The sequence below is a fragment of the Akanthomyces muscarius genome, chromosome 3, assembly GCF_028009165.1.
Source record: "Akanthomyces muscarius strain Ve6 chromosome 3, whole genome shotgun sequence".
In the NCBI taxonomy this organism is placed as follows: Eukaryota; Fungi; Ascomycota; class Sordariomycetes; order Hypocreales; family Cordycipitaceae; genus Akanthomyces; species Akanthomyces muscarius.
This window is the reverse complement of record NC_079243.1, coordinates 154734-182503: the sequence shown is the minus strand read 5'-3', so window position 1 is coordinate 182503 and position 27770 is coordinate 154734. Positions and strand designations below refer to the sequence as shown.

Here is a 27770-nt window from a genome sequence, read left to right as displayed (position 1 = left end):
TGGAAGCGCCTGTGGCCTGTGGTGAAGTACAGGGTCTGGGCCCTTTTCGATTCCTCGCTGCGAGACGGCGTAGTACCTCACCAATGGAGAACCGTGAAGATCATCCCGCTGAAGAAGGCTGACAAAGAAAACTACGCACTAGCCAAAGCGTGGCGGCCGATATCGCTTTTATCTACGCTGGGCAAGATACTAGAAGCTGTGATTGCAGAACGTATGTCGTATGCGGTGGAAGCCTGCGGTCTGCTGCCAACCAACCACTTTGGGGCCAGGAGGAGGCGATCAGCCGAGCAGGCACTCGTCCTCCTGCAGGAACAGATCTACAAGGCATGGAGGAGCGGTAAGGTGCTCAGCTTGGTCAGCTTCGACGTCAAGGGTGCGTATAACGGCGTGCACAAGGAGCGGCTGCTTCAAAGGATGAGAGCGAGAGGGATGCCAGATAGGCTGATACGATGGCTGGACGCCTTTTGCTCGGACCGGACGGCTACAATGGCCGTAAACGGCTTCACGTCTGAACGGCAAAAACTGTCCCAGGCCGGGCTACCGCAAGGATCATGCCTTTCGCCAGTCTCCTATTTATTTTTCAATGCGGACCTAGTGCAGCGAAAGATCGATGCAAACGGCGGCTCTATCGCTTTTGTCGATGACTATTCGGCATGGGTGACCGGACCGACGGCAGAGGCGAACCGTGCCGGTGTCCAATCGATTATAGACGAAGCGTTAGCATGGGAAAGGCGGAGCGGTGCTACTTTCGAAACGGACAAGACATCAATTATCCATTTCACCAGGACTGCAGCGCGCTCGAGCAACACGCCTTTCACGATCAAAGGAAGAGAGGTCATGGCCAAGAGTAGTGTCAAGCTGTTGGGAGTGACCATGGATGCAGGGTTGCGGTACAGGGAGCACGTAGCCGCGACGGCTTCTAGCGGACTGACAGTGGTAATGTTCTTGAGAAGGCTGAAAATGGTGTCGCCTCGAGTGGCAAGGCAGCTATTCACAGCGGCAGTGGCACCAGTCATGGACTACGCCTCTACTGTGTGGATGCACGCCTGCGGCGCCAGGGAACTGGCTTGGTTAAACAGGGCGCAAATGGAAGGGGCACGGGCGATCACGGGTGCTTTCCGCGGGGTCGCGACATCGGTTGCGGAGGCCGAGGCCAGCATTCACCCAGTGCAGGAGCGTCACGCTCAAGCCGCAGCAAGACTATGGATCAATGTGCGCACGCTGCCGAAGACACACCCGCTCGCGAGGTCCAAGTTCATAGCGAAGCGTCGGTTTGTGTCGCCAATGCAGAAGATACGAATGGCACTAGAAGGAACCGACACGGATCGACTAGAGGTCATTGATGCGTATACCGTGGCACCGTGGCATGAACGGATTCAAGCCACGGGTGAAGAGGACCAAGTGGAACCGTCCAAGTCACCGGATGAAGCGGGGGGCATTATCATTGCCACATCCTCCTCGCAGAGTGGTGACCAAGTGGGCATGGGCGGCGTTGTGCGCGACACGGCCATCAACAGTGTGGACGAGGTGGTGGCTAGCTACTCTGTCCTCCTGGGATCCAGAGACGAGCAGAACCCATACACAGCGGAATTGGCAGCCATGTCGTTTGCACTGAAGTGCATGCCGGCTGGAATGCGCGGTCGGGACATCACCATCATGACAAGCAACCGCTCAGCGGCACAGGTCGTCTGGCGGCCGCGACAACAGTCGGGCCAACGCACGATCAAGCAGATGTATGACCACACGGAGCGCCTGCGGAAACAGTTTTGTTCCGTGTCGCTTATGTTTGTACCAGCGAGCGAAAAAGTTTTCGCACTACGTCCCAGGGCTAAGGCAGCAGCACAAGAAGCGGTGAGGGTAACGGACGCCCCAGAGGCGCTGCCGTACCAAGCCAGGACTACGAAGATGAGACTGGCGATGTTAGAGAGAAGGCGAGACAAGGTCCTTCCCGAGAAGGTGGGAAAGTACTCGAAACGGATTGATACTGCTCTCCCAGGCAAGCATACACGTGAATTATATGATCAGTTTCAGCGCAGGGAGTCGGATGTTCTGATCCAGCTGCGCACCGGCATGTCAAGGCTTCATGGGTACCTGCACAAGATTGGAGCCGCGGCATCGGCCGAGTGCGGGTGCGGACATGCGGCAGAGACAGTTGAGCATTTTCTGTTTCGATGCAAGAGGTGGAAGGAAGAGCGACAAATCATGCTACAGTAATCACGCACAAAGATGGGTAACCTGTCCTTCTTTCTGGGAGGCAAAGCGGCTAGCGATGGAGACAAATGGACGCCAAATATGGAAGCTGTCAAGGCGAGTGTCAAATTTGCAATGGCTACGAGAAGGTTGGAGGACAAACGGCCGCGAAACCAATACTACGTCTAGTACTACGTCTAGTGCGGCGTGACAGATCATGGGAACTACACTAATAGCGCGCAGCCCCAAAAATAGCAGACCGGGCTTCAGCTGCTGACGATAGGATGCTGAACACTTGGAGAATTGGCCTTCAAATAGGCCTGTCAGAGACGATAACATTGGCTGGAAATGTGTACCTGGAAATTTCGTAGGGCTTGAGGAGTAATTTTACCACACTGGATTGCGATGTAAATAGGTTGTCTATTAGGCCCTCTAGGGACCCCGCTCCGGGCGAAATAAAATCCGTATCCGTATCCGTAGGGGCCGCCGTTCTTTCGGGGCCTGTTATGTAAGCGGGATGCGGCGTCCGATGAGTGGAGGGATCTGGGAGCAAATGTTAGCGGACAGATTCGCAGCGTACGGTCTGGCTGAGAGCGCCTTGCTGAACGCATTGCTGCCAGCATACCTCACAATTATTTTCCTTGTAGTCACAAGATGTCTGTCATATCGGCAAATTGGCGTTATGTCACCTCCAGCCAACGCTACTACTGATCTTCACAAGCCGTGTCAGTGGTGGGGCAGAGTGCCTATATCGTTGGCGGAGAACTGGTACCAAGAGAGCTTATCGGTAACAAGGTGTACGTTATCGATGCTGGCAATAAGCCAAGTAAATAAAAGCGAATACAACATAGTCTGCCTTTACTGACAGTGCGGCAGAACCGAATGTACAGATAATCCCCGCGCCAACGGAAGCTCCGATGCCTCACGTCGGCAGTCAGAGCACAACAGTCAATATAAAAAATGTGCATCTTCTCTGGCCGTGGTGGCCTTGATATGAGCCCTATTGAGGAAAATAGTGCCTTGTGGCGCTACGACGTTGATGGTGCCGAATGGAGTCTCATCAAGCCAATCAATTCTGCGGCGCCGTACCCGGCTGGTCGAAGCTACCATTGCATTACCTCAGACGATCAAAAAAAGATATATATGTACTCGGGGTGCCCAGAATCTGGGCAAATGTCGGACTTTTGGGTGCTTAACGTCAAGGCTAGGACCTGGTCCGAGCTGCCAGCGGCACCTGAGCCTGCCAGGGGTGGTGCCTCGGTCGCATACTTGAGCGAGAAGGTTTATCGCGTATGGCTTCGACGGCAAGAGAGAACAGGATGGCTCACAAGACATCTTCGATATTGCTACGCGTTAGTCCACTGACGGGCGTACTACCCATAGTTTGTAACAGGGAGCTCGGCGCTGATCCACTGAGAGGCTTAGATACCACCAATTCGAACTAGTCGTGATGGAGCACAGAATCACCTTTTTAGCGCAACCTGGCTGTCGAGGAGGTGGAGTGACTGGGCCTTGCACTAGCATGTGCATATTGCCCGCCTACTGACACGATTCGGTATTAATATCCCGGGTAGTTCTATAGACTTTTTCCCTCGTTCTACACGACACAGAGATCATATTCACTGGTGAAGCCAATTCTCTCTCGTTTCGCCTCACATGTCGTCGAGAACACCCACTGGCCAAGAGTGCCATCGCAGTCGCGACGAGTCCGCGCCACTGCTGCAGAATGGCCACTTAGAATCGGGCCAACTTGTATCCGTCCGCATTGCGCGTCGTCTTTACGTGTCACATTTCCTGTCAACATGGAACTCCCGCGTCTTCGAGTTCGGGGCCGTATTATACCTGGCTACCATTTTCCCGGGTACCCTATTACCAATGTCGGCGTACGCATTGACACGTGGCCTCTCTGCAATATTTTTCGCGTCAGTTGTCGGACATTACATTGATGGTGGCAACCGCTTGCAAGTCGTTCGTGTGTCCATTGGTGAGACAACCCTCCGGAACTTCGTCCTTGGTCATTTGGCTCGTCCGCTAACGTGTGTATCTTAGTCTTACAGAGATTCGCGGTCGCTATATCTTGTGGTGTGTTCTATGCTCTCACCCTCGAGCTGCCCAGTGCGAACTGGGAAGTTGGATTGCTCGTGCTCATTACTGTCCTCGCCTGCGTGGAAAAGCTATGCTCTATCATGAACCAGGTGTCTGTGGAAAAGGACTGGGTACGGGTTACGTACGGATCCCTGTTTGGAACTCAAGGCTTACGCACACTTCAGGTTATCGTCGTGGCTGCAGAGAATGTTGAGGCTTTGAAAACCCTCAATGCACAGATGCGCCGCATCGACTTGCTGTGCAAGATAGTGGGCCTCCTCTTCATCGCCCTCATCGACGGTTTCTCTACCCAGCTTGCTATTATTCTTAATTTCGCTGTGAATGCCGCTTCTGTCGGGGTCGAGTACTTCGCAATAGCGCACGTGTATTATGAGGTCCCCGAGCTTCAGAGGCCCAAGCGAACGGTACTTCGGCAACAAATGCAATCGGAAACCGGTCAGCCGAGCGACCCACGAGGAAGACCTAGCCGGCTTTGGTGCCAAGCATATGTTCTGTTCGAAAAGTCGATGGCCGACTTCGGATCCTACTTTCGCCACCATTCATTCCTGCCATCCTTTGCTGGCGCCCTGCTATACCTCACCGTCCTCAGCTTCGCTGGCCAGATGGTCACATACTTGCTCTCAGCCGGCTACTCCTCGACGCAAATTGGCGTGGCTAGGACGTTCAGCGTAGTGTTCGAAATTCTCGCCACATGGGTGGCACCTTGGCTGATTGGACTCATTGGGCCAGTGAGGGCAGGTCTCTGGCTGAGTGGTTGGCAGCTCACAATGCTGGTGGGCGGCATAGCTGTGTTTCTGGTGTATGAGAACAATCCCCTTATTTCGGCTACCGGACTCGTAGGCGGAACAATACTTAGTCGACTGGGGCTTCGGGGTTTCGACCTATGTGTCCAGCTCTTTGTACAAGAGGTGAAAAGTTTCTGAACCTCTCGCATATGCCTGCGTGACACGCTGACAACAGAAAAAGGACGTCGAAGCGGGCAGTCGAGGAGCATTTTCAGCGATCGAAGCGGCCTGGCAAAATCTCTTCGAAATCCTCTCATACGCGTCGACAATCGTATTCTTCCGCCCAGATCAGTTCAAATGGCCTTCGCTGATCTCTGTTGCCGCCGTTACTTCGGCAAGCGCTGCATACACCGTCTTTGTCTATCAGCGCCGAGGCCACCTCCTGCATTTGAACGCCATAACGAGATTTTTGGGTAGTAGCATGGGGAAACAGCGGGAACGGGAGAGAGTCATAGACAGAATCACGTCCATGACGGATATTTAAGATAGCTCAGCTGCGCCTTGCTCAGCGTTCCTACTAATCCAAAAAGTTGGTCCGTCGTCGTCAGACTAGACGATTGTAGGTGTTGGTACAGATAGGTACGTATTAATACGATAGTTGGTGATAGAACAGGTTAATTCGTGGTGTTGTTATTCTATGATTACAATACTCGTTTGTAGCCATCCAGAACTCTGTGGTGGCCATCGTACAAAAGTGGGTCAATCCATGGTTCTGGCCAATGAGAGGGCTCCGTTCAGGCCCTCTGCCAGTCACTGCCACCAGAGGGTGGGCAGGCTGCAACAGTAGGCATTCCACGATATTTAAGGTTTCAGCATTCATAGCTCGTCGCTAGCCGGTTATGGTAAGTTTTGATTTCGAGAAGAGTCGCTCTGTCCCAGAAGACATAGCTCCAAGGGAAAGAATGTCGATGACGTATAATCTAATTATGTACTCCTAGCAAGACACCGCCTATACCTATTTAGATGTTTAATTCAAGACTCCGACTCTTCTGCAACCTCAGATCGAAGCATTATAGCGCTCTTGTCCCATGATCTCAGGCATTCCAGAAGATTGAGAGTTTCAACGTTCATAGATCCTCGTTGGTCGGTTACCGAAAGTCTGGCCGGTTACCGAAAGTCTGGCCGGTTACCGAAAGTCTGGCCTTGCAGAGGAGCCGCTCCGTCTCAGCTGACATTAGCGCAATTGATAGGACGTCTATGGCTATCAAGGATAAGCCTGGGAAACGTCGCCGCTGCGCTGCCTCTAACCACCCTTTCAATGGATCCGAAACCATCATCACAGGCTCGCGACGATACACCTCGCATTCGTCGTCAACCATGTTGAAAACCGTAGCTTTCTGCTCTTTCATCCATATCTTTTACCTGTTCGGCCGTCTTGCACCTAGCCGTTGTTTAGGAATGGGTCCAAGAACCGCGCAGTGCGCAGTTGTTTACATTCCTACAAGCACCTCCAAGTTATGAACAACACCGTGCAATCTGTGCGCCATTTCGCCACTAATTCATGCGGATCTTAGCTGAGATCCAATTCAAGGCGTGTAAATGATGAAGAGCAAAAGTTGACCTAGGGACTGCTTTAGGGACAGGATGGCTTTAAAAAAAAAAAAAAAAATCCGCCAGGCGATATCAACGTGTATAATTGCTGTGGAGGTGATATTATGCGTAGCTGTGTAAAAGTAACAGTCAGAAATGGCGCGTTTCATTGTGTTTGCTCAAGAAGTCTAGTGGCCCTATGCTTATAGGGGACCAAAAGGTACAACATTGGCTCCTTCGGTGGAGCCAGCTCACCGCCACACCGCACACCAAAAAAGGGCTCCCACTATTATCCTTCATGAGAGGCAGAAATTGATGTCAGTGATTCATGGGCGTTGCGAGTAACAGCTTAGCTTCAGACTGGATACATAGCATAGACTTATAGTTGCCCTCTTTGGATTCTCCACCGGGCGTAATAAACTGAATATTATCCTTGATTAACAAAAGAGGGACACTCATTCCGCCTTCGTCTGTAGCTCTGTCGCTCTGCCCCTGCTCGGTAGACATCGTATCCTTTAGCTAGACCTTCCCCGTCATCCGTCCGCTGGCTGTAACTGGGTCGTCATCTACCCCAAGTCTCCTACTCTACATTGGTAGTTCGTCTATTGCCGGGTCTCTTACTTGGGCTTCCCTACACATGGAATGAAGAGCGTGCGATGCCTGCTCGTTTCTGTGCATCCCAGTCATGGCGAGTTCTCCGACCTCGTGCCGAAACCTCAAGTAAAATTCTTCCGCGGAGCAGCAAATCCAATGCACAGTACTATATATAGTGGGCAAGAGCAACCAGCGAGAGAGTTTTGGTACATTGCTGTCAGTTCTGATCTACTTCAGAGCATGGCCTATTGCAGAGCGATGCTTACTGTTCCAATTTGGCTGGTTCGTTTGCAAAGCCAAGGCAACTGTCCACGTAATTATCAGTAACCCGAGCTTGAGAGGATGTATTAACAGTTACTCCTGGATCAACAGCAATGGCTACTCGCTCAACATATATCTCTCAGCTGGCCAGCCGATAGATTTACATAACTTTTCCTTCTACCTACCTTCAAAACACATATTTGTCCGTGATGGTCATACAGTGTCCCTTAATTTGTGATGGCTGGCGTGCCTCCCCAGTTTAGTGTGCCAAAGGTAGGTGTCTTCCCCGCCTGCAACGCTCTAACCAGGGGGGAGGAAGGCAACACTTAGCAGAAGCCCAGTTTCTCCGGGGTCTTGTCGCTCTGGCCAGTTTCGGCGGGCCGAGATTACCGAGTAACTTACTGGTCAGCCAACCCAGCGCTAGTGCTTTCTTGATGTCGTAGATGAGGGAAACCACGATGTCTACGGCGGATAGCTTTGGGAGCGCACCCAGCCTGGTTTGGATGAAGGATGCCATATTTGATGGCGGCATATGCCATTCTTCTTGCGATCACCCGTTCTAAGCCTTTGCTGAGGCAGGAAAGGAGTGATATCGGTCGCCATGTGGACACCTTACTGAGGTCCCGCTTGTTGAGCTTCGGGATCATGAGGCGCTGGGATGATGACCGAGGTGTAGGCAAGCGTTGTATAGTGTCGTGACGGGTCGGGCAATATGTGGCCAGGCTGCCTGCGGCATCCTGGTCGTGATTCTGTCTGAGCCGGTCGTTGTGTTTCCGGTGTGTAAGACAGCCTTCTCGACCTCCTTGGTCGAGATGGTTCTTGCAAATGTGATCTCCTTACTAGGGCTGATCGCTGGTTGCCATCCGTCGGCGATGTCGTCTGACGCGTCGCGGCGTTCCAGTTTCTCTTTCCGCAGCGCCATGGCGTTCTCCACGTCGGTAGAGTAAGTCATGTCGCCCACCTGGATCGGCGGGGGTTGGAGCCGTTGGCTCGGTTTCATACATCTGGTGAGTTTGTATACGCCTTCTGCTGTAGTCACTTAGTTGATCGTATTGCGCCAGAATTTCTGCCTTGTGCGTCTTAGGACGCGGCAGAACTTGACCCTGGTCCGCTGCACTTCCTCTCCCCTTTCGTTCTCGTAGATGCGTCGTGTAATCCGAAGGTCGTCGTATGCATCTTTTCACTCCTGGTTTCCCCATGGACAGCTTCGTGCGCGGCGACCGCGGCTTACCCTATCGCATGCCCTGGCAGAGTTCTGGAGGATCTGTTGGAGCCGTCTGGCCATGTCCTCGATCTGAGCTTCTGAGTCTATGCCGGTAGGTAGTGACCTTACCGCCTTGCCCACATGGTCTCCAAAAGCCTTCCCTCTTCGTCGCGCGTTGTTCGGCTTGCTCTGGTGCAGGGTAGGTGCGAGTGGCTACAGTCTTGGCCAGTAGATTACTTGATGCTTCAAGGCACCTACTAAAGACTGTCGGCATACTGACTAACGCAACTCGTAACCAGTAGACGTAGGGGCCAACCGCGAATCATGGACCCCCAACGCAAACTTGGTGGTACTTGTCATCCTCTCTTTCATGTCGCGTCTACAGCTCGGGGCACACTGTAATGCAAGCCTACTTTTACATCGGCCAATGGCTCTTTGGCCTGTACGGCGTTTTGTCACCACAAACTCGCCACTGGCGCTGGCAGGGCGGGAAGGACAAAACCAGACAAAGGCAACTGCTTCGCACAGGCAGCAGTTGGGTTGGGTAGGTGGGGTGCCAGGCGGATCGGCAGAAACAACACTCACGTAGGAAAGAGAAAGACTACCTGGCCCGGCCATTGGGGCAGGCCCTGGGTGGTCAAGAGTTGGACGACCAGGAAGTCACAAGACGGTTTGTCCGTCGGTGGATGGGATCTGCACATCATGTAATTGGGTACTCACAGTGTAACCTCTACTGAGAGCTACTTCGTACAAGCCTCCGCCATCGTGTCATGTTGCCAATGTAAGATGCACAAATATTTCATTTGCCTGTCGGTTTTGAAGGTGACTCATCCCCGAGGCTATACTTCTTAAAATTTTGCATTCTATAGAAATTATTTTGACATTCAAACACTGCAACATTAACAGTACAATGCGAGGTCAATGTAGGAGCTTAAAAATCGGTAGATGGCCATGGAAGCCCTGTCTATGCTCTAGAGTCCTTTGGCTGGCCCGCAGCCCAGCTTTTCTCAGGCGGCGCTTGGGCTTTGAGTTTTTTCCCCAAGAGTAGACCAGCAGTGACTATTTAAGTGACCATATTCCGACGACGTAACCGACGCCCATATTACCGATTTTTCCGCGTCTGACGTCACGAGTCTCTACTTGCGAGGTTTCTCCGACAAGGACGACTTCGACCAGCTGGGGGCCAACCTCGGTTTGTGCCATTTTACCGCTTGAAAGCCAGGCTGATCGTACCAGCACACATGAGCGCTGCGTCACAATGTGGAGTGGAACTTTTTTAAAAAGTCTTTGCCGAGGTCTCAATGCCTTGCGGATTATTGTCGTTTTTTATTTCACAAACCCTTATATGTGCCCTTTGTCAGTTGTTTCGCGTTTCGATATTGATCCATTTCTGTTCAATTGAGAAACGGGGCCCTCAGTGAAGACAGCCGCTTGTGAGCGAGGCTCACCGAGAGGCTGAGGCCATAGAGGGCTATTTGTTTGCTTTGAATGTCTAGTTGTGGACCTCTCCTGCGTGGCTGCGCATCGTAGAAGGTACGGCACCGGCAACTCGAAGTCGAGTCTGTGTGACGACGACGCGGTAAGGGACCACAGATCGTTGCCTGTTGGCGGATCGATGTTCAAAGGGGGAAGCGCGGGGGTGGTCGTAGTAAACGGCCAAAGCAGCTAGAAATGCCTCTATAAGCATCGACATTGCTGAGGGTCGCCGACGTGGAAGCCAGGGAGGCAGCGACATGGTCTGGACGAACGTCGCGATGCCGCGTCGCAGGTAAATTTCGAGCTCGCAGGGGCAGGCTTTGGTCAGCTGTTGTTAATTCTTCTATTGTACAATCTGAATAGATGCAGTTCGCGGCGCAAAAAAGGCTAGGTGCATTTTCGGTGCATGCAAAACAGGACGGGTTATTATTCTGCGCAAAAGTAGCTTCCTGTCTCCACATAGTGTCATTGCCAGAGGTACGCCTTGAACTGTATGCACCTAGTCAGAATCCTATTGTAAACTCCACCTCCTCCGCTTAAAAAGGTTCAGATCAAACAATAGAGTATTTTGTTGCTGAATTTATCGCTTACTATTATTTTCTGGTAAAACTGGAGTTTTTGGTGCTGGAGAATTGTAGCAACAGAGTGTTTGCAGAGGAAGCTAGTTTTGTGCAGAATAATATTAAAACAGCAAATTCATCAATCGCTCCGCGGCCCGTCCTGCCATCTCTGCTCGTGAACTATCAGCAGCCCATCAGCCAGTCCTGAGTTTGTACAGCTCTCGCTCTTTAGCGGCAAGCATCTCGCGAATCCTTTCCGCCTCTCTCTCCAGTACCTGCGTTCGTTCTGCTTCTTTATCCTTTTCATGAGTATTACTTGTCGGGGTCCCATTGCGTGAAGAATAGGCATTTGGTCCATTAATTGGCGTGAATACTTCAGCCAGAGATCTCCAAGGTGGAATTGAGTATTCTGATCCGTCGTCTCTTCTCTTGTGTGAGCTGGATGCTGGATTTAGAATATCCCTGATAGAAGACATACGCTTAGCATTGCCGTAGCCTCCCTCGGTGCCAACGGCGGAAGCCGAATCTGTCGCAGAGAAAGATCTTTTTCTACGCGGCGAGATGAATGAAGACGGCGAGACAGAGGAATGTCTTTCAGGGCCAGCTGTCATTGACGTCAGAGGTGGTAACCGGCTTTCGTCGTTCGGCGAAGGCTGCGTGTTTCGAGAAGAGGATGGCGTTTGGCGAAATGCTGCCAGATCGGACGCCGGCGACAATGATGCTGGCAGAGGTGATGGATGCTTCACTCGATGGTGTGGCAGATCAAAATTTATTGGTACAGGCTCTTCGGGCTTTCGTCGTATTCCAAGATTGATAGAACCATCATCATTGATAGTACCTCGTTCCGGTATCGTCTCGTTGCTGCGCGATTCCATTTCCACATCTCCGTCTTCGGCCTCCTCCTCCTGGTTTGCAGAAATGACTCTCTTGCGTCTCTTGATCGTGGCCTTTTTCATCGTTATTGGACGGTGGAGTCTGTGGAGCCTGTAGTACAGACCTGCATTGACCTCAAGTTAGTATGGACAAACTAAATAGATCCATCTTCTACTTACCGCATGCATTGCAGATGACGTGGTCGTTTCCATCTCGTCTCCAAAGCGGTGTAATTGTAGTAGCACAATTCCGGCATGCGATAGTCACAGATGACTGTTGGTTCTGCGCGGGTAGCGCTGTCACGTCGTTAGGGGGCGGGGTAACGCTAGCTGCCTCCTCTCCTCCTTGACAGCCATCTTGCCTTTGTAGCATGCTAAGTCTTGAAACGCGGTTGTTATATGCAGGGCACCCATTGCAACCATCTGCCCCACCTGTTCCATTGCAACGTCCACCTCCAGGGCATGTCCCCGATGACGTCTTCTCCGCGGCAACATAGGTAGCACCAGCCACTTTAGGCGTAGAATCTCGCCCAGAGCCACCGGTTCGAGGTGGATTTTCTCGAGGTGGATTTTCTCGAGGGGATTCTGCAGAGACTACCTTTGGTGGCTTCTTCAGATTCGTTGGTCGCGCTGAGTTTCTGGCTCTCAGGTAGAGGCCACAAGCGTTACATATCGTAGCACCTCGTGGAGATCTTCTCCATAGCGGCGTTTCTGTCGTTCCACAGTTGCTGTTGATGGGGTCAGTTTTGAATTTATGTGCTTCGACCACTAAGGTGGCGTACCTGCAAACCTGGCCATGGCCAGAGGAGGAACCAGCCTGTTGTTTCTTCTTGGATACAGCTCCTGTGGTGAATGATTCGGTGGCGCTGGTCACGCCTGGGCTTCTACTGCTGCTCTTCGGAGGATGTCTTTGGCTCTCGCCATTTGATAATGGTCGTGAGGAAGTTGTGGCAGTCAATCCCTCGCGACCCCTGGATAGAGGCCGTGACGGTGAGGCCGTTCGTGGTTGCGACACGGTTGCCGCGGGTTGTGAGACCTCAGCCATAACTAGTTCAAACTCATCCGTAAAATGTGATGGCAGTGTCGGTAGTTAGTGCGATGGCGACTGTTGGCGTCGTAGCATAAAAGGCGTGCGCGATGCATCAAATTCTAAGAGGTTACCGAAACGCAGCTACACGAGTTCCAACAGGCTGCAACCGTTCAGTTGAGGGACGGCTGCTACGGCTGAAGCTGTTGGCGGCTACTGGGCGTTGGGAAAATTAAACGAAGAGGCAGGTTGGCGAAGTCAACGTGTCCACCCACGGGCATGATGCGGCAAAGGCGAAAATAAGTAGGTTAGATGGCGTGACAAGGCGTAGGGCTATGATAAGCAGGTGATGGCAATGTCCCAGGGCGCGTTTGCTGGCCGAGTCAAGGTGATTGTTGTGGCTGCAAGAGTGCAAATGTCTTCCGAAGGGCCCGCGATGAAAATGGTTTTGCCTGGGTAGGCCCAGCTAGGCCCGGGACAGGCTCAGGCGAGTGGCCGACATCAGTCGTAATAAGTACGTCCGCCAAAAGCGAGGTCAGCAAAGGCAGGGTCGGTGGCGGTCAACGGATCTAGTACAGTACCAAAGTCGGAAGAGCTGTTTTTGCCCCTCAAGTAATCTGCTGCGCCGTCTCTCGCAGCGCTGGCTGCTCTGGTTGGCCCCGAACGGCGACTTGTACGCAGCCTCGATTACCATTCGGTACTTAATGCTTTACGGCCCAACAAGGACGAACCCGATAATCTGGAGCGTCACCATCAAGATGCAGCGCTGGGTAGGCTGGTACAGTGGGGTTTCTAGGCTAGCGCTGACACTGGCGGCTGCTGGGAAGCCTGTAGAATGGGTCTTGATTACATTCGCCTCGCTTTCATTGGCGCTTCGCACACTGCCCCCGCCCCCCCCCCCCCCCCCCCCACCAACCAGACCAGACACCATTCCGATCACTGCCAAAGGCTTACGGCTACCTTAGTGAGCATAGGCCCTAATACAACTCATTCTAAAGAAAGGTCCTTCACTAGTAGTACGAGTATATCCTAAAACTGCGAATTACGAACCTAATTTGCCTTAGAAATCTTAGTCTGCGCCACAATTAAAGGTGTGGTTAGTGCAACCGCCCATAGTTAACTAAGCGAGCCGTGCCGCCCAGTGTACCGCAGCTACTCAACTCAGACACTTGCTAGCATGTGCGGCAGCTGCCCTTGCTGAGAAAATACAAGGTGCGTCAGAGGCCGTAGGCGAGCAGCTCTGCAAGTACCGATAGTATCAAGTGCCTAGTTATAGTAGCTAACGTGTTGCCAGTGCTGCGCAAGAGCTAGCTGCGATTGCCAAGACTTGTTAACTACTATCAGCTACGACGATAATATGCAACGTTAGCAACGACAGATCAAATTTCCCGCGTCAGCTTACAGCATGTCAGATCTCGACGAAATGGACGGTCTTCTGAGACGCACTAGCCCCTATAATCATGTTCTACTTCTGCAGGGTGTGGTAGCTGTACGCCACTCAGCCGTTGCTGCAACTAAGAACCGCACCGCTATTCAATGCCTAACGTAGCGGTCGGCAGTTCTGTAGCTGGGGTCACGGCGCTGCAGGTAATACTCTTCACGAATCATGCTTGTTCCCAATGCCAAGCCAGTCTGTTGCTCACTTCCGCTCCTCCCCTTCTTAGTTTATAAATATGTACATTTGTAATGCGCAGAGAGATATATATAGAATACAATAAAGGAACCACTATTCATATTAGCATTACCCTGATAAACAGCGACACAAAAACATACATAAATATTAAGCCAATAAAGGCAATATTTCCCAACATAGCTTCATGTTGCTTGTTAGCAGGTAGTGGAGGCGGTTCATAGGTTGGATATCTGGTCTTCCTATCCATATGCTAGTAGGCTTATTAATTTTAGGAGCTGCAGAATTAGAGATCCAAGAAAGTAGAAGAAAGCTTCTGGAAGTTATATCTATGCTGAAGAGGAAAAGTATTGCCTTCCGCTCAGGGTATGCAGATCTGCTTCTAAACTATCCATACGCAAGGCGCCCCACAATCTAGGTATTTCTAGCTCAACGTTGATACCATTAACTTAACAAGTTGACCGAGGCCCGCTTCAAGGCGCCTGGGGGTACGTAATCTGCATCATAAGTGGTCAACAACATAATAAGGGGCTGTGTGTCAAGCCACTTGGACAGGTGACGCTACCGCCAAGGCGCTAACTCGGATCAGACGGCACAGCGATCTCAGAATTTTGAAAACGCAGAAGCACCATGCAACAGTCACATCGACTTTCCGATGTGTCCTTCTTTCTGCTGTGCAATTTTCAGGCAGCCTGGCGGCCGAGTCATCGGGTTGAATTGTCCACATACATCGCTGGCGTTACACTTGCCACCTTGCCCTTGTCTATAGGGAGTTAGAGGGTCACCCCTGCATAGTACAGGTTTCTCAGCTAGCTAGTAGTGTCTCTTAGCAATAGTCCCCAACGCGAGTCACTATTCTGGGGCGTCTTCTAGTTGGCAGAGGCTTGCGTCTTGGTGATGCTTGATGAGTATGGTTTGCTCGCTATTCATAACGTTATATATACATAAATATATATAACTATATATTTTCTTAATAATTAGAAATCATTGGGGTCAATGCAGCTCATTCTTATACATTGGGATGAATGTGTACATTATATCGATACAATAGTATATGCAAAAGAGGCATGAAACTCAGAACAGCATTGCTTGGTAACACGCGCAGCCTACGTGTAAAATACATGGTAGACAATCGCGGCTATTGTAGGGTTACGCTTTTCCCAGTACTTTCAATGTTGGCTACCTTCACTATTACTTCCCCGCAGGCACAAACAAGTATACATTGAGGTAAGCACCAAGACAGTCAGCTCGCTTTTGCACCCCGTCGTTTGTCTTTTGAACGAATTTGACGATAAACCGGCTAAGCAGGTCATCCGTGCTGGCACGCCTATTCCCTACATTTTAGTACCAGTAAGTGGCGTATAGTATATTATGGTTCCAAGGGGGTGGGCTGTGGCAGATTCTCCTGCCGTTTTTCCGCCTTGGCACGCCACCAGTAAGACAAGGGCGTCATGTCTCGGCAGTGCGGTTTAAGGAAGAACCAAGTCGGAGATGAGCTTCCGTTAAATCTAGAGGGGGCTTCCTTCTGTCACGTTTCGGCGCTGCTTATCCCTCGCATCGGATACGGCGGGACTGACAATGTGGAAAAAAAACTCATCCAAAAAAAACAAAACCAGGGCAACTTGTTGGCCTGTCACGCTAGTTCCTTGGCTAGTGATGGGAGAAGATCTGCTCTACCCAATTGATGAGCTGTGTGCTGTGTTGATAGAGTTGTAATGCCAAACGAGGATTTCTTATTATTGATAGCTTCTCCTGCCATTAAGAATTGTATACTGTAGTTAATGCCGTTTACAAATACTTTCGTCTCAGCTTTCTTTGCTGGTAGGAGCTGTGAAACTCTGGTTGTGTGCAATGGCTTACACTTATCACGCCATACATGTCATAGCCAGTCTATAAATAGCGGGGTGCAAACCAATCGGTGATAAAACACAAGCAGAAGTTTTCGGCCGCAACTGATAGCACGTCCCGAAGAGAGGCACCTACTTTAGGAGGCTAACCGGTATCAAAACAGGGTGACAGATAGATAAATTGAAATCGTAGGCATCCCTTTTATTTAGCTGAGCTATGGCATGTGCCTTGCCAAAAATATCTGCTTGGATACAGTACGAAGGAGGGATAATTCAGGTACAGGATCGGGGTGGGGGATTGCGGAGATGTCCCGAATAGGCGGCGAGCCAGGCAGTGCACCTGCAGATTTTGTGGTTCTGTTCCTTTTTGGTGACACTTAGTCTCCGCACGGCTCGTATTGGGAACCTTTTCTCATACACTGCCACCGCCATTAAATTCCGCAGGTACATAAATCTCACTGCCAAAACACGCGTCGTATTTGGGGAAAACTCAAGTTAGTCAGATTTTCCGGATGGGCCGGGGAATACTATTAAGTAAAGAGTAGTGCCCTGTAAACTAAACCCGGGACGTTGATCCGCCATCTCTCTTTAATCGTCAATTTCGAGGAGCCAGTCGCCCAACATGGTGGACCAAGGCAACGGAGGTCACTCCAACCACAACAATTATTATGACGGCCATTACGTCGATGGCGCGGCAGATAACGACTTGTACCATCAGAATAATTATGCCAACGACCACTACGCTGCGCAGGGTAACCACTACGCCGCACAGGGTGGTGATCACTACGCCGCGCAAGGCGAACACAACACTGATGGCTATTATGATGAAGCGTAAGACATACCCGATCCAGGAAGAGGCGCTCGCGTGTTAATGACAGCAACAGAGGATATTACGAAGCGCAACCCGACAATCCGTACTACCACGATGGCGGCTACTATGATACCGACAGTCAGTATGCCAATGAGTATGGACAATACTACACAGATGGCCCGCAAGACCATTCTGAAGTCGGCGGCCGTAGCTTTGGCGATTTCAACATGGACTATGCGGCTTCCGAAAGGTCCGTTCCAGATTCAGGCATGGGCTACACCGACGAATTCCCAGCACCAAACGCCGAGCCCTACCCCGCCTGGTCATCGGACAGTGCGCCCATCTCCAAAGTGGAAATCGAGACAATATTCATGGAGTTGGCCGCTAAGCTTGGCTTTCAACGGGATAGTATGCGCAACATGTATGATCACCTGATGGTCATGCTCGACTCGAGAGCGTCGAGAATGACCCCCAATCAGGCACTGCTATCGCTCCATGCCGATTACATTGGCGGGGAAAATGCAAACTATCGGAAGTGGTATTTTGCAGCATGTTTTGATCCTAGCTCCAAAGCTAAATTAGCCTCCCGCAAGTCAAGAAAGAAATCCAAGAAAAGCAAAAAAGACAACGACGGCAACGACTTCGACGATGCCGACATGGGAGACATGATGCCAGAGGATAATACCCTGGAGGCAGCCGAGTACCAGTGGAGAATACGCATGAGCCGAATGCTGCCGCATGACCGTGCGCGACAGATTGCCCTCTACCTGCTTTGCTGGGGCGAGGCCAATCAAGTGCGATTCATGCCCGAGGCGCTGTGCTTCATATTCAAGTGCGCGAATGACTATCTCAACTCTCCCGCGGGCCTGGCTTCGGAAGAGCAGCCAGTCGAGGAATGCACCTTTCTCACCAACATCATCACACCCCTGTACCAATTCATTCGCGATCAAATATACGAAATCTCGGATGGCGTATACGTGCGACGCGAGAGAGACCACAAGAACATTATTGGCTACGACGATTGCAATCAGCTTTTTTGGTATCCTGAAGGCATCGCCCGAATCGTTCTGGAGGATGGCGTTAAGCTTGTCGATATCCCCGCCGCAGAGCAGTATCTCAAGCTGAAGGATGTCAAGTGGAAGAAGTGCTTCTTCAAGACATACAAGGAGACACGTTCTTGGATGCACATGCTTGTCAATTTCAATCGCATCTGGATCATCCACATCACCATGTTTTGGTTCTATACCTCCCACAACGCCCCAACCCTGCTTGTCAAAGGCTATGAGCAGACAAAGAACCAGCAGCCAACAGGAGCCAAGCAGTTCTCCATTGTCGGGTTTGGTGGCGCAATCGCGACGTTGATACAGATCTTGGCTACACTTGCCGAATGGACATATGTGCCTCGAAAATGGCCCGGCAGAAAACATCTCAAAAGCAGATTTATGATCCTCATTTTCATGCTCATCCTCACTATTGCTCCTGGCGTCAAGGTCTTCATGTTCGCGACCAAAAAGACCGACTCCATGTACAAGGTTGATCTGGCATTGGGCATCGTGCAGTTTGTCATTGCAGTGCTTGCGTACATCTACTTTTCCATCGTACCGCTCGGGAACCTCTTTGGCAAGTTTTGGAAAAGGAGCTCCGGATCCCAAGCCAACCATGTTTTTACGGCGAGCTTTCCAGGACTTTCCTTCAACGCCCGCGCCACCTCACTTTTCCTTTGGGCCACCGTTTTCGGCATCAAGTTTGGTGTCTCCTACAAGTTTTTGACGCTGTCGTACCGGGATGTCATCCGCTATCTACAGCTTGCCAAAGTGACTTGCAGCGGTGATCACATGTTCACGGGAGCCACTGATGTACTATGCAAGTACCAAAACGTTATCTTGATCGTCCTCACAGGTGTTACGGATGTTATTTTCTTCTTCCTCGATACGTATCTCTGGTACGTGCTGGTCAACACCGCGATTTCGGTGGCGCGCGCTTTCTATCTCGGCTCGTCCGTCATGACGCCGTGGCGAAACGTATTTACACGCCTCCCAAAGCGCATCTACTCCAAGATCCTAGCGGCCCCGGATATGGAGGTTAAATACCAGCCCAAAGTCCTCATTTCGCAGATTTGGAATGCGATCATCATCTCCATGTATCGAGAGCACATTCTCGCAATTAATCATGTCCAGAAGCTGCTCTATTACCAGGTGCCTTCTGAGGACACTGGGAAGCGCACGCTACGGGCTCCCACCTTTTTTGTGTCTCAAGATGATAATTCATTCAAGGCCGAGTTTTTTCCTGTCAACAGTGAGGCTTCGCGCCGAATTTCCTTCTTCGCGCAGTCTTTATCCATGCCACTGCCAGATCCAACCCCTGTTGATGCCATGCCTACCTTCACAGTAATGATTCCCCACTATAGCGAGAAGATACTGCTATCATTGCGCGAGATCATTCGTGAAGAGGACAAATACTCTAGGGTTACTATGCTTGAGTACCTCAAACAATTACATCCCCATGAATGGAAATGTTTCGTCGAGGACACGAAGACCCTCGCAGATGAAACTGCAGGAAACGTGAAAACAGAAGCTGATGGGGAAGGTGAAAGAAAACAGATTGATGACCTTCCATTCTATTGCATTGGCTTCAAGTCTTCGTCTCCAGAGTACACGCTTCGCACCCGCATCTGGGCATCACTCCGCTCACAGACACTCTACCGCACTGTTTCTGGCTTTATGAACTATGCTCGCGCAATCAAGCTCCTATATCGCGTGGAGAATCCGGAAGAGGTGCATAAATTTGGCGGTAATGCAACTCAACTCGAACAGCAACTCGAGCGCATGGCGCGACGCAAGTTCAAGTTGTTGTTGTCTATGCAGCGGTTCAAAAAATTCAGCAACATTGAAATGGAGAATACAGAATTCATGTTACGAGCATATCCCGACCTCCAGATTGCCTATTTGGATGAAGAAGCGCCTGAGTTGGAGGGAGGGGAGCCTAGAATATTTTCGACCCTGATTGATGGCCATTCAGAGATTATGGAGAATGGACAAAGAAGGCCAAAATTCCGGGTGCAGCTTTCTGGCAATCCAATTTTGGGCGACGGAAAGTCCGATAACCAGAACCATGCGCTGATCTTTTATCGTGGCGAGTACATTCAGCTTATCGACGCAAACCAGGATAACTACCTCGAGGAGTGTCTCAAGATCCGCAACGTTCTCGCCGAGTTCCAAGAGATGGAGGTGAGCAAAGAATCACCTTACTCTGCAAACTTTCAAAGTAAAACCCCAGTGGCAATTGTTGGCGCTCGCGAGTACATCTTTTCCGAGAATATCGGCATCCTGGGAGACATTGCTGCGGGTAAGGAGCAGACATTTGGCACACTATTCGCGCGCACATTGGCACATATCGGCGCGAAGCTGCACTACGGCCACCCTGATTTCCTTAACGGCGTGTTCATGACGACGCGTGGCGGTGTATCAAAGGCACAGAAAGGTCTGCACCTGAACGAAGATATATATGCCGGAATGACGGCTATAACCCGCGGTGGTCGAATCAAGCACTCTGAATATTATCAATGCGGTAAAGGTCGTGATCTCGGTTTTGGTTCTGTCCTCAACTTCACGACGAAAATCGGAACTGGCATGGGCGAGCAGCTACTGTCCCGTGAGTACTACTATATTGGTACACAGATGTCGCTCGACCGCTTCCTGTCTTTTTACTATGCGCATCCAGGATTTCATGTGAACAACATGTTTATCATGTTTTCCATTCAGCTCTTCTTCATCTGTCTGCTCAATATCGGCGCCTTGACTCACGAAACCATTCCCTGCAACTACAATCGTCAGAAGCCGATTACTGACCTGCTACTGCCCATTGGCTGTGTTAATACAGACGCTCTAAAAGATTGGGTCTGGCGTTGTATCCTGTCCATCTTCGTCGTCTTCTTCATCGCCTTTATACCTTTGGTGGCCCATGAGATCATGGACCGGGGCTTCCTTCGTGCATGCACACGTTTCTTGAAACAGCTGTTCTCAGTCTCCATTTTTTTTGAGATTTTTGCCTGCCAAATTTACGCCAACGCTGTCGAGCAGGATATATCCTACGGCGGTGCGCGGTACATCGGCACGGGCCGTGGTTTCGCGACCTCGCGTATACCCTTTGGCGTGCTCTATTCGCGGTTTGCAGGCAACGCTATCTACCTCGGCTTCCGGCTTCTGGCGATCCTGCTGTTCGCTTCCGTAACTATCTGGCAGGCTGGGCTGGTATACTTTTGGATCTCGGTCCTGGCGTTGACTATGTCACCTTTCTTCTTCAACCCCCACCAGTTTGCCTGGACGGACTTTTTCATCGACTACCGCGAGTTTATTCGCTGGCTGTCCCGCGGTAATTCGAGGTCGCATAACTCTTCTTGGATCGCATTCTGCCGCCTTTCGCGGACGAGAATCATTGGGCACAAGCGCAAGGCTCTGGGAGAAAGATCGAACACTGGGTCAGACGTTACGCGCCCGCCCTTCCTGAACCTCTTCCTCAGCGAAATTCTGTCACCTCTATTCCTTGTTGTGGTCACTCTGATACCGTACCTCTTCATCAACGCGCAAACTGGTGTTACTGCGGCCAAAAATGGTGGCAAAGACCCAGTACCCACTGACTCTCTTATCCGCGTCCTCATCATTGCTGTTGCGCCGGTTGGGGTGAATCTGGCTGTACTTGCCGCCATGTTTGGCATGGCTTGCTGCATGGGTCCCGTCTTGAGTATGTGCTGCAAGAAATTTGGTTCCGTGTTGGCCGCCATCGCCCACGGCGTCGCTGTCGTCATCATGCTGGTTTTGTTCGAGGCCATGCTCGTTTTAGAAAGTTTCAACTTTGCGCGTAGCTTGGCAGGACTCGTCGCTGTCATCGCTATCCAGCGATTCGTCATTAAGCTCATCGTCACGTTGGCGCTCACGCGAGAGTTCAAGACAGATCAATCCAATCTTGCCTTTTGGACGGGCAAGTGGTACTCCATGGGGTGGCATTCCCTGTCTCAGCCCGCTCGTGAGTTGCTTTGCAAGGTGGTCGAGCTGAGCATGTTTGCGGCTGACTTTATTGCTGGGCACTGGCTGCTCTTCCTCATGTTTCCGCTGCTGATAATCCCGAAAATTGACACTCTGCACTCTATGATTTTGTTTTGGCTTTTACCGAGGTATGTGGATGCCTGTTCATCTCCGTCTGTGATATATCCTAACCCAGTCTCTAGTCGCCAGATTCGCCCACCCATATACTCTATGAAGCAGTCCAAACTCCGAAAAAGACAGGTAGTTCGATTCGCCGCCTTGTACTTTTTCCTCTTGATTGTCTTTGTTGGCATGATTGCGGGACCAATCGCGTACAGTAACTCCCAGAAGAACATCTCATTTTTGGACAAAATACCGAAACTTGGAGGCTTTATACTTGTACAGCCAAACCACCAAAACAACAACAATACGTCCAACGATACCACCCGGGCCACCGCCTCGGCTACACCATCATAAGTCAATTTAGTTTCCCGGATAGAATATACGACCATTTGCATCTCAGAGTATATAAGACGTTTTTGGTTTACGTGAATAAATAAGCCTTGGCAACAGTCCCAACATCAACGCTAGTCATGGTGATGAAGGGGAACCCTCTCCCCGGAAACCGCCAAGCACTAGTATCATGAGCTAAGGCAACACCGTTGAAACTGGGTCCAGATCGCAGACTGATCATCATGGCTGTCTTCAACACTAAACTCCAGCACCAGTCAGGTCAATAGAAATGAGGCCGACCAAATCTTGCAGTAGCAACGTCACATCCGGTGGACGAGGTTAATTAATACGTCCTAATCGCATTATAGTTCTCCTGAATTCTTGCCGTGCATAATTGCATCGTCTGATGAAAACTAGTGTTTATCCTCTGTTAGGAAATATTGTCGGTGACCTGTAGCCACCTCGGGATCTTATGGTAGTAGAAGATATGTCTCTCGTCTTTCCTTCTGCCACACAGGCAGTCTAGCAAGTAGTCTTCGTGGTGAAAGCGCTCGTGATACGCAGCAAAATCGCTGTGTCCGGTTCTGGCTGCTAGGAGGTGACCGAGCAGGCGCCGTGGTAGCTCTAGTTCCGGCGTTGCTTGTGTTGAGAAGGAGAGCCTAAGAGCGCTGTACTTAGCGCTTTGCGTTCTCCTTCCACTACTGCGAGACTGCTCTGGGCAGCTATTCGCGGGCAAGCCTCCTGATGTGTGCTGCTGTAGGTATGCTGATGGTGTCTTTGCTGTAGCCTAACTTGGCGAGCTCGTCCGCTCGCTTATTTCCCGGTATCCCTATGTGCCTAGGGACCTATCGAAAGGTCACTCTTGTCGTTGTAAGCCGTCTTATGGCCTTGAAGGTGGCGATAGAGGATTTGGCTGGTTTGCCAGCCAGGGTGCGGAGCACCGCTGTGTTGTCGAGGCATTCCGTGATGCTCTTGGCTGTGTTAATTCGTATCGCTTTGCGTAGCCCGCGAAGAGCAGCCACTGCTTCTGCGTTGTATACTTCCGTATAGGTGAGGCTGTCATATAGGTGCCATATCTCCGCGCCTTCTTTAAAGATGGCTGCGCTGTAGCTGACTCGGTCTTGTTCGTCTTTTGAGCTGTCAGAGAAAACGCTTATCCTATCGTAGCTGCTGTACCACTTAAGAAAGTCCTTTGCAGCTTGTTCCTTTGTCTGGTCGCTGATGTGTACTTGTAATGGTTTAGGGTGTGGGTTTTGGAGCTCGTGATGTCTGATCTGTGGGGTCAGCTCTAGTATGTCCTGTAGTCTTATACTAGCTCCTCGGGCTGCAGTCTGCTGTGAGTGGACCGTTATGGGGTGTTTATTATCTAGTGTTCTGTATCTTGCTGCTGTACGCTTCTGAAGGCCGCGCAGTAAGTGCTGTATCGGCGGGATGGATGCTTCTCTCTACAGAATCGTGCAGCGGGTCGTCCGCCATGCTGGGAGGATTGCTCTGCAGGCGTGGTTCAAGACCAACTGTATTTTCTTCGCAGTACTTTTATGAAGGCGCTTGCCAATCGGGCAGTGTGGGACAATGTCGGATGTTGGCCCAGGGAGCTATGCGTCGGCTCCGTAGAGCAGTTTTGGAATGACACAAGCTATGATAGCCTGCCTTAACGCTCGCACGGTTGGGCCGCTGATCGTGCTGTAGAAGCCCCGTAGGTGTTGCACCGTTCGCTTGGCAGCGGCGGCGCGCTCCTCTACGTGGCGTATGAAGTTGAGCTGTGGGTCAAACCAAACACCCAGCCAGCGCATGGCTTCTAGCGTAGCATATATTATTAGTATGGATGATGGAAAATTAGTTGAGATTAGCTGTGGAGAGTAAAATACCCTGGGCGAAAGAAATGCAAGTACTCTTGATACCATGGCCCTGCTAGCAGCAATTCATGTTAGTCTGACTAGGTATGACGAGGCGGAAGTCCTTCTACAAAATGTACTGGCCTTTCAGCATGAGAATCACGGAAGGCATCACCGAGATATGCTTGATATTATGAGCAATCTTGCACATGTGCTTGAGGAACTTGAAAGATACGATGAAGCAGAAGAAATGCTTACGAGGTTGATAGAGCTACAAAGAGAGGTTCTCGGCAACAATCATCGCGATACAAGACGGACCATCACTGCGCTTCAAGACCTACGAATATTTGTTCGAGATTCAGAAGAGTTTTTTTATGATCTACGTCAGTTTCATATTTTTAAATCATGGCCAACCCTGTTGCTTCATCGGATCGAATCCTGCGGCCTGCGGCCTGCATGTTGCTGTCTAACCAATGATTGAATGGTCGGCCGTTCGATGAAATCTACATGGCATCTTATCGTTATATAAAAGTTTTTAACGACCCATCTTTGGACCGTGTCGTGTTTCATAAATTTTTCTACGTATGCTCCGTATATTTTATCGTCTACCACGTTTGCCTTGATGATTGCATGGTCCTCGACGCTGATAATGCCATACCAGATTCGCACATGACAACCCCGGAGGAGACAGGATCTTCTCTGCTGCTTGAGTCCCGGTCTCTTAGGCCTTTCCCATTCGCTGCCGTCACCCGCGGCACCTCCGCTGACTGCTCCAGGGTGTTATCTATGTTTTGGCTTCTTTCGGATCGCAATAGTCCTGCAGATGCTGCGCCTTCGTCCTTCTCTGCGGCGAATGGTGCACCGTACGCAACTCTGCCAGCAAATCCAAGTCCTTGGAATAACGCTGCGAGCTCCGCGCTCCCAACTTGTCCGCCAAAGTTGAACGAGCCACCCGAGAGGGTCACATCCCTCGTTTTGACTATTTTGCCGACTGTAGAGATGGTGAAGTTGACAGAGTTTTCCGACAGATTGATCCTCTCAAAGACGTTCACCTGCTCTTCTGCTTGCGATACAACCCTCAGGCACTTCTCGAGGCCGTCCTTGGACTTCTGCAGGTCTTCCAACTCAGTGGCCACCTCCGTTTGATAGGGAGGCATGGCCTGCATCTGCTGTTCAACCTCTTTCTCATGGCTCTGAAACTTTGATTCCGTAGAAGGCTCGATAGCACGTCCAAAAGCCTACACTAGGGCGCCAACGGACGTAATAGTCAAATCAAATCAAAATCAAATCAAAGCCACCACTAAACGAAGACCACACTCTGGAAGGAAGCTGGCATCCCGCCAGCAGAAGTGCTCCTTGAACAGCTTGCGATGCGCAATGCGAACCGCTGGGCACGTCTAGACGCCCACCATCCGCTAGTCCACCGTATCCTGCAGCAAGAACACGAGATCCAGTATGCCACACATCCCGATGCGGCCACGACACGGCGAACAGCGATGAAAAGCGTCAGGCTCTTCCGCAACGCCGCCCTGGCACCAGCGGCAGAGCGGCTGCGCCTGATTCCCAAGCGTTTCTCCAGCGCCATCTGGACAGAAGACAGGGAACGTCGCCCAACAAAGGAACGCCAAGCGGAACGAATTCGGGAATGGAGCCAGACCCAGACGGGCATGGTTGTCTATAGTGATGGCTCCAAAACTGAACAAGATACAGCAGGCTTTGGATATGTTGTCTACCGGCGGCAGCAGCTCATTGCACAAGGATGTGGCCAGATTGGCAAGGGCGAAGTGTTTGATGCAGAGATCAAGGGCGCCGTGGAAGGCCTCCGCGCTGCTCTTGCGCGTCAGCGCCCAGGGGAAGGGATCACAGTTTGCATCGACAACACCTCTGTGATCGACTGCATAGGCGCGACGGCGCCGCCATCGTCACAATTGGCGTCCGCCAGTTCCAGAAGACAGGTGATGCCCATCCGGGCATGATTCGTGTACGATGGTGCCCAGGGCACACCGGAATCGAAGGTAATGAGCTGGCCGACCAGCTCGCTAAGGAAGGGGCAAAAATGCCGGTAGGAGACAATCTCCCGACAGTCTCCCACTGCAAGCGCCAAATGCGAAGATTACTCCCCATTGCTTTTCAGCGGTGGTGGGACACAGTTGACCGCAAGAGTTATCACGGACTCCAACTGAAAGCGGAACTGAAGAAGCTCCCCGAGCTGACACTTCAACGACGGCAGCTAGGATATCTCCTAGCCGCGAGGACACACCACGGAGACTTCGCCGACTACCACGAGCGCTTCAATCACGAAGACGCCGTGATCAACTGCCCATGTGGGCGCCGGAAGTCTCCAACTCATCTTTTCTACTGCAGGAAGATCCCCCGCAGCCTCAGTCCTCGGCTGACCCCCGAGCCTGCAGCTGCGATACGGAGATACCTAGGTAGATCCTTCCAAACCTATGTAAAGCTTGCTGACTTCTATTATTCGAAGATCAACAAGCGATACTAGGGTACGGAAGGCGCTCTTAGCTGGCGACTAAGCTCTATTACAACCACACCTTGCGTCCAACGCCTGCCAACACGCACGCCCCTGGAAAGATGGGGAGCAATAAGCGGGCGCTGCAACGCTCACAAATTGGCTAGCCTGAAGAAGGCACTGGCTCCTTCAGTGGCCGCTACCCAGCGGCGAACCGACCCATCAGTGGAGGGACCTTTGTGCTTCGGGCGCTCGCTTTTCCTACTACTGTTCCGGCTGGCGCGGCGCGAGGATAGATTTTTCTTGCTCCCTTTGTTCGTGCAACTAAGACGCCGGCGCGCCCCACGAGCCAGGGCATGCCACGAGTCGTGTCAAACGCTGGAGCACAAATTGAAGTGCATTCAGGTCCGAGCACGAGAATCTATGGCTGAATCGTGTTCGGTCCTATCGGAGTGAGGTAATCTATCTATAGCTGGGAAGTCCGCGTACAGTCGCCATTGCATTCAGCGTTGGGAGTCTCGCGCACGATTTGGTCGCAACAGATGGATCAACCCACTGCGCATTTTCTAGCGTCAAAAGTCTAACGCCACCATCATGGGTAGTCTGGCGCAGAAGTCGCACATCTCGCAAGCCCACTTTCGTGGTTTCCTGCACACCAGGGCTGTCTGGGGAGTGATCGGCCGCATCCGACACCGTTTTTTTTTTATTAAGTTCGTTCAATCTGGCGGGGTTAACGGCGTTCGTGGGCCAGGTGGCCGGGGTGCCTGGCCTCCACCAGTTGACAGCCGGAGCCAGCGGTGAGACAAGTCGACGGTGCTGGCGGCCATAAAAAAAAAGATAGGGGACCTCACAGGGGACCTCACAGGGGACCTCATAGGGGACTTCACAGGGGATCTCACAGGGGTTATGCTACAGTTAGTAGGCTGGTTTCATGCCTGTGCAGAATATAGAGGATTGTCTGCTATGCAGCCTGAAAAGAGCAAGCTGTCGGGACCAGAGAGTTGGGGGGTCAAAGGTAACCCCACCCACACCACCTGCTCCACCATCAGTGTCTGGTAACGGCTCAAGAAGCCCGTCCGAAGTTGATTCACACGCTGGCGG

The 27770-nt window shown here is 51.3% G+C and overlaps 5 protein-coding genes across 5 annotated transcripts; 3 read left to right on the top strand and 2 right to left on the bottom strand.

Annotated features, from left to right (window-relative positions):
• Positions 1 to 1299: 1299 nt before the first annotated feature.
• Positions 1300 to 1832, top strand: LMH87_001403 (uncharacterized protein; the record flags this gene model as incomplete). The annotated part of the gene is made up of 3 exons (XM_056192672.1): positions 1300 to 1527; positions 1684 to 1733; positions 1796 to 1832. 3 exons carry the CDS (start codon positions 1300 to 1302, stop codon positions 1830 to 1832), a joined length of 315 nt encoding a protein of 104 aa, XP_056049785.1.
• Positions 1833 to 3846: 2014 nt separating this feature from the next.
• Positions 3847 to 5565, top strand: LMH87_001402 (uncharacterized protein; the record flags this gene model as incomplete). The annotated part of the gene is made up of 4 exons (XM_056192671.1): positions 3847 to 4174; positions 4240 to 4406; positions 4461 to 5204; positions 5263 to 5565. 4 exons carry the CDS (start codon positions 3847 to 3849, stop codon positions 5563 to 5565), a joined length of 1542 nt encoding a protein of 513 aa, XP_056049784.1.
• A 5335-nt stretch (positions 5566 to 10900) lies between these two features.
• On the bottom strand, positions 10901 to 11951 carry LMH87_001401 (uncharacterized protein; the record flags this gene model as incomplete). The annotated part of the gene is made up of 5 exons (XM_056192670.1): positions 10901 to 11021; positions 11081 to 11129; positions 11185 to 11232; positions 11545 to 11703; positions 11759 to 11951. The coding sequence occupies 5 exons, from the start codon at positions 11949 to 11951 to the stop codon at positions 10901 to 10903; spliced, it is 570 nt and encodes a 189-aa protein (XP_056049783.1).
• A 4753-nt stretch (positions 11952 to 16704) lies between these two features.
• On the top strand, positions 16705 to 22391 carry LMH87_001400 (uncharacterized protein; the record flags this gene model as incomplete). The annotated part of the gene is made up of 3 exons (XM_056192669.1): positions 16705 to 16913; positions 16967 to 22063; positions 22118 to 22391. The coding sequence occupies 3 exons, from the start codon at positions 16705 to 16707 to the stop codon at positions 22389 to 22391; spliced, it is 5580 nt and encodes a 1859-aa protein (XP_056049782.1).
• Positions 22392 to 24807: 2416 nt separating this feature from the next.
• Positions 24808 to 25368, bottom strand: LMH87_001399 (uncharacterized protein; the record flags this gene model as incomplete). The annotated part of the gene is made up of 1 exon (XM_056192668.1): positions 24808 to 25368. The coding sequence occupies one exon, from the start codon at positions 25366 to 25368 to the stop codon at positions 24808 to 24810; it is 561 nt and encodes a 186-aa protein (XP_056049781.1).
• Positions 25369 to 27770: the final 2402 nt, after the last annotated feature.